Below are 6542 nucleotides of genomic sequence, written 5' to 3'. Positions count from 1 at the left end.
CATGATATGTATTATTTTATTAGAAGTGTTAAGTGTACCCAGTGCAGTATTCAAAAAACAAGTGATAAAACACATGGATGCTAGTTATACAGTGTCTAAGGTCAACATGAGTGTACAAAACAGTAGGAACACCATAATATTAAGTTGCACCCCCTTTTGCCCTCATAACAGCCTCAATTCGTCAGGGAATGGACTCTACAAGGTGTCGAAAGCGTTCTACAGGGATGCTGGCCATGTTGACTCCAATGCATCCCACAGGAGTCAAGTTGGCTGGATGTCCTTTGGGTGGTGGATCATTCCTGACACACATGGGAAACTGGAGCGTGAAAGACCCAGCAGCGTTCACCTGGATTAACCTGATCAGTCTATGTTATGGAAAGAGTACCTGTTCCTAACATTTTGTACACTCAGTGTACAGCATGTATGATGTAAGCATACAGCATCAAATCACTAAATAAACACTAAGGGTTAAACAGTACATCTTCATTTATTTAATTGTTTTTCTTTCAGACATTCAAAGTGTCAGACATTCAAAGTGTCACAGTCCAGCAATAATGCCATTGTCCAATGGTTAAATTAGATTTTAACAACCTATTAGCCTTAGTTCAACAACTACAGCAACATGTTTTGGTATTTTACATGATACATCTCTTTTGAACCTTCAGGGGATATGCAGTACATGGTTATGCCAACATAGAACATACTGTATTCCAAAGTGTACCCAATGTGTGTGGAGTGTACCCAAATATTGCATAAGAGAAATAGATCTTGCCTAGATGGGTTAAATAGATCCATTTACATGGGTAAAATCTTACAGTAGGCAGGAGAGAGACCTTCAATATCCATCAAGGACTCTCATTACAGGCACCATTGGTTGGATTTGGGTATATGTCAGAGATGCTAGCATAGTGCTATGTATCCCTATGGAGTGCACTATTGGGGCCAATAGAGCTCTGGTCAAAAGTAGTGCATGAAGGGAATAGGGTGCCATTTAATCAGGGTTGGAGACAATTCCATTTCACCTCAGGAAGTTAACTGAATTGAAATGGAATTTACTCCAATCCTTTGATAAATATGACTGAATATTACCATACAGGGTTACCTAACACTCCATAGGGAATACAGTGCAATCTGGGACGTAGCCTCAAATCTCTTTTCAGTTGTTCCTCAAAGAAGTCTAGGCCTGGATGGGTTGGCCCTGACTGAGGAGAAAGCCCCGATGTGGGAGACCAGGTTGGGCTCTATGCTGTGCGCTCTCTCTCCGGTTATAGTCCGAGCCATCTGATACAGAACCATGTCCTTAGCATTGCCCTTGACGCAGAATGATCCGTCCAGGTACTCCGCCGCCCTGAGTGATGAGTTACCCGGAAACAGCATGGCAGGTGTGCAGCACTCGGTCGCCGGGGACACGGCGTAGAGCTGCGGCGAGAAGCGCCGTGCCTCGAGTAGGTAATGCCGACCGGCCAGCTCTACAGCAACCATGATGTACAAGGTGAGGAAGAGGAGGTGGGTGGTGGAGAGGGAGAAAGGTGCACCGTGACTAAGGATTAGGAGGAGTGCGGTAGCCCCGACTAGTCCAAGTCCCACCCATTCCAGGATGCGGTAGGGTTCGGGGTTCCAGTAGCGCTGCAGCCTCTCCGGGTGGTAGAGCTTGACGTAGAGAGTGTGGAGGGCGAAGCGCCGCGAGAGCAAATCTCGGATCACGGCAAAGAAGTCCGCCCTGGGTAGTGCGTCGTCCTCGAGGACTATCAAGTTTTTGGGCCTTGCCAGCTCCCATCCTTTGCGTAGACAGTAGACATAGTCCCTCTTCTCCCTCTCAAAGGTGTTGACGTGAGCCTGGTTCTTCCCCTGCTCCTCCAGGGACCTCCGCACCACCAGGAACTGGCTCTCCAGTAGCGCCGCATCCTCGTTGTCCAGGGGACCGCTTTCCACATCGCACACCAGCACTTCAGCGCAACGCCGCCCCTCGCCGCATCCTCTCAGGAGGGACACCAGCCGCTGCATCACTTGAAGCAGGTAGTGAAATTCCTTGCCCTCCGTTCGCCTGGCCGTTACCACAGTGATCAATAGCTCGGATCCCTTAGCGATGTTGGAAAAGCCAGCCGACCCGGTGGTAGACCGTGATGCCGCCCAGAATTCCAAAGCCTCCTGCCCTCTCTCGTAGCTCTCCGCTAGAAACTGATCGCTCATGTCATTCAAGTACATCGATTTAATGTAGTAGTAGGAATAGAGTAACCTGTGGCAGCACAAGGGCAGTACGATGCCAAACGTTATGATACATAAAACTAGTCCTTGGGCAACAGGGCTGGACCACCGTAAATGCTGGCTCGCCAGAGCTTTCCATCGAGGCATTGGTAAAGATGAGTATTGTAGTGTTGAGTAAAAAGAAAAGTTGAAAAAAAAAAATTCAGGTCTCAACAATGATTTAACAAATCTTATGTAAAAGGGGATGTTTGCTCTGAGCTGTTTGCAATGTTAGGGTTGGGCAACGCCTTTGTACAACTGTTAATTTCCAGGTTGGCTGTGTGAAAGAGGTGTGGTGGCTACAGGCGTACTAGTGTAATAAAAATTGATGTCAAAGCAAAAGAAAAAGCTCTGTATGCAAAGCATTGATATGGTTGCTTTTCATAGTTTTCATCCTTCCAGCAAAATGTGTACAAAAGTAGAAATCCACGTTTGATATTGTCCAAGTATCTCTGGCCAAGGAAAAGCCAATTAAAAGTCTCCAACTGTACGACCATCTACAAACACTGCTGCTACCTGTAGCATTCCACGGTTCCATTAGATCCCATGTTCCAGGAGAAACTATAAAAAAAATAATGTTATTAATTTTGTTCAGGCTATTCAAGTTGGAGGCACACCCAAATAACATGAATAGCCAGGTGTAGACTGTACCCAAAGCTTCAACTACTGTATGGCAACATTAACATTTACATTTTAGTCATTTAGCAGACGCTCTTATACAGAGCGACTTACAGTAGTGAATGCATACATTTCATACATTTTTTCCCGTACTGGTCCCCCGTGGGAATCTAACCCAGAACCCTGGCGTTACAAACACCATGCTCTACCAACTGAGCCACACGGGACCGTATGTCACGTCTGACTTTACAGTGTATAGCTAATTAGTATATAATCCATTGTTTTTAGGCATCTTATCGCTGTGTGTGAACCAGTACAATTACAGCGCGATACAAATTCGTTTGATTGTACATTTTAAGATTATATCGGTAACAAGCGAGTTAGTGCCCCACTTTACCTGGCTATTGCTACAGCACACCGTTGTGCATAATCGGGTCAACATGCAGAGAATAGAACGATCAACATAATCCTATTTCCTTTACTAAATAGACTACTGTGCTGTCCAGGAAAAAATAGCAGCAAAATATTAAACATCTATTTTCCTTAGTCTATACTGCGTTAGATATATGGTGGAAGCAACAAATAAACACTCTCACCATAACTTCCAATGTGGTAACATAGTTGCTACATGGCTGCCGTAGCTAGAATCAAGGGTTATGTTTCAAAATGCGCACTTAAGTTCTGCATTATTTGAAATGGTGATCTTCCAACAACACCTGATGCCCCGTTTACATCGTAACGTATTTCTTTACGTCGTTTTCACGGAGTCTTGCCCGGCTACCGAACGGACAAGACTGACTAGTCACAGGTTGAACAATGAGACAGAACGATGAGACATATTTCACCAGCTGTATAAATTTGAAGCATCCGGTTTGGCGTACCCACTCACTACAAAATATGGTGATGAGAGGAAGCCCAGTCGTGGCAGTGGGAGAAGACTGAGCGAGGTGAAATATTCTCATCGATGAAACATTTGATCTCAATGTTTTCCAAAACTAGAACATGTTACGAACAGAGTGGACTACGTTTTGTAGATTTTAGCCTTTGCCAAAGTTTTCAAAAATGGCTTTGTTTAGAAGGAGTGCAAGGGCGAATTGGGTTATTGCACATGCGCACTCTACAGAGTAGGCGTTCCCTACCGAATATGCAAATACCTGCTAGAACGCGCCAATATGATTTCGCTAGCTTGTACTTGGCTCTGCCCACTAGGATGAATTTGTTTCCATTGGAAAGGACAGGCTGTGGTCTAGCTTGGGTTAGTAAAACATCTTTGCTGTGGTCTTTGTAAAAAATCGCAAAATGGAGGAGAGCCTGTCTCGTCAGAGATTGAATTTATTTAGGGATATTGCAAAATATGACCTTTTCGTTCAAGAAACAGGATAAATATATAGCTTGAGGTTATAACACATGTTTAATTACTTTTCCCTCAACTTGTTTCTCTACCTTTATATTAAGTCAAGATAGTTTGCGCTGTAGATCAGCAGCTAGCTAAAGCAAGGCTAGGTTGAAGATACTATTGTAGCTAGCAAGCTCCACCTAATAATTATAATTAAAAAAAACGTAATCACAATACACTTAAATGGAAGGCCATACAATATAATTGTATTGTGTATTATTCAACAATACTATTAAAAATAGTCACTTTAAGTAATGGGTAATTGTTCACAAGTTGCTAGCTATCCCATAAAGCTATTACCTAAAACCACATATTTCCATCTCCTGTGGTTTGGTTTTGGAGTGACGGTTTGTTTCAACCCAATCAACGATTTGCTGTATCACTGGCGCTGACCCTTCTAACTACTTAGGTAAACATATGAATTACCTGTTGCACAACGTTTGGCGCAGGTATTGGTAACTGGTTCGCCATGTTCAGAACATGAACAGGGGGGAAGATTTAGCGCGTAGTGGTGACGTCAGACCGTCTACTTAAGTAGGCAATAGAAAAAAGCCTGTCTATCATGTTCATTGATTGGGCTAAGACGAACCGTCACTCCAAAACTAGCGAACCAATGGAGACTCATTGTCTACACCTCCCTCTAAATCCCGCCCTTCACGGAAAAATAATGACAAAACTCGCAATCGAAAAGGCTGGCAGTGAAAGCAAAGAAACAGACATAGAAGCAAAAATACTAGTAGCGTAACCAAAAGGTAAGTACACGCAGGCAAGAGCGTAGGCAAAATGTATTCAATAAGATTGGTTGCTGGGAAAGTTTTGCATTCTTTTTCAAATATTTTTTTAAAATAATTTGTCATAGAGATTTGCTCTCACTTTAAAATTATTTGTTTACAAGTTTTTGGGTTTTGATGACTTATTTTTGTTTACAATTCTATACATTTAGCTTTCAATTGTTTGGTTTTTGATTTCAACATCCATTATTTTACCCGTCCTCGAAAATATAATATATAATATACATTCTCAACTTTATTTTTCATGTTCACAATTTATTTTATTTTGAATTCAATACATATGGTGTGAAATTGACCCCATACACGTCGCCCTAACAATGGGAGTCGTTGTGCACAAAGTGGCACAGTGGGCTATCTAGCTCCCGCCTATCCTTTCTTTGGATTGGTGAATACTTAAGTAATAATGCCTGAGAAGCCGGTGTTTGGAGGATATATTGGTACAGGTGTTGTTATTAATTTTGTATTTTTTTATTTAACCTTTTTAACTAGGCAAGTCAGTTAAGAACAAATTCTTATTTACAATGACGGCCTACCAAAAGGCCTCCTGCGGGGACGGGCTGGGATTAAACATTTTAAAAAATCATAAAATATAAATATAGGACAAAACACACATCATGACAAGAGAGACAACACTACATAAAGAGAGACCTAAGGTAACAACATAACAAGGCAGCAACACATGACAACACAGAATGGTAGCAACACAACATGCTAGCAGCACAAAACATGGTACAAACAGTTTTGGGCACAGACAACAGCACAAAGGGCAAGAAGGTAGAGGCAACAATACATCACACAAAGCCTCCACAACTGTCAGTAAGAGTGTCCATGATTGAGTCTTTGAATGAAGAGATTGAGATTAAACTGTCCAGTTTGAGTGTTTGTTGCAGCTCGTTCCAGTCGCTAGCTGCAGTGAACTGAAAAGTGGTGCGACCCATGGATGTGTGTGCTTTGGGGACCTTTAACAGAATGTGACTGGCAGAACGGGTGTTGTATGTGGAGGATGAGGGCTGCAGTAGGTATCTCAGATATGGGGGAGTGAAGCCTAAGGGTTTTATAAATAAGCATCAACCAGTGGGTCTTGAGACAGGTATACAGAGATTACCAGTTTACAGAGGACAATAGAGTGCAGTGATGTTTCCAATAAGGAGCATTGGTGGCAAATCTGATGGCCGAATGGTAATGAACATCTAGCCGCTCGAGAGCACCCGTACCTGACGATTTATAAATTACGTCTCCGTAATCTAGCATGGGTAGGATGGTCATCTGAATCAGGGTTAGTTTGGCAGCTGGGGTGAAAGAGGAGTGATTACGATAGAGGAAACCAAGTCTAGATTTAACTTTAGCTTGCATGCTTTGATATGTGCTGAGAGAAGGACAGTGTACTGTCTAGCCATACTCCCAAGTACTTGTACGAGGTGACTACCTCAAGCTCTAAACCCTCAGAGGGAGTAATCACACCTGTGGAGAGAGGGGCATTCTTCTTACCAAAC

The 6542-nt window shown here is 42.8% G+C and overlaps 1 protein-coding gene across 2 annotated transcripts; it reads right to left on the bottom strand.

The window, feature by feature from the left end:
* Positions 1-4761, bottom strand: pgap4 (post-GPI attachment to proteins GalNAc transferase 4). Of its 2 annotated transcripts, none has more exons than XM_029776597.1 (2): positions 4685-4761; positions 1-2805 (listed from the first exon to the last, which is right to left on the bottom strand). In XM_029776597.1, the coding sequence occupies exon 2, from the start codon at positions 2350-2352 to the stop codon at positions 1168-1170; it is 1185 nt and encodes a 394-aa protein (XP_029632457.1). In that variant the 5' UTR covers positions 2353-2805; positions 4685-4761; the 3' UTR covers positions 1-1167. The 2 variants fall into 2 exon arrangements, with proteins under 2 accessions (XP_029632457.1, XP_029632456.1); XM_029776596.1 differs by lacking the exon at positions 4685-4761 and adding an exon at positions 3459-3914.
* Between the last annotated feature and the right edge of the window lie 1781 nt (positions 4762-6542).

The sequence above is a fragment of the Salmo trutta genome, chromosome 14 (assembly GCF_901001165.1).
Source record: "Salmo trutta chromosome 14, fSalTru1.1, whole genome shotgun sequence".
NCBI classification, from domain to species: Eukaryota; Metazoa; Chordata; class Actinopteri; order Salmoniformes; family Salmonidae; genus Salmo; species Salmo trutta.
Note: the sequence above shows the minus strand (reverse complement) of the source record. Positions and strands in the feature narration are given on the sequence as shown.

Coding starts and splice junctions, on each gene's coding strand:
- pgap4 (XM_029776597.1), bottom strand. CDS start 2,352: ATGCCTCGATGGAAAGCTCTGGCGAGCCAGCATTTACGGTGGTCCAGC.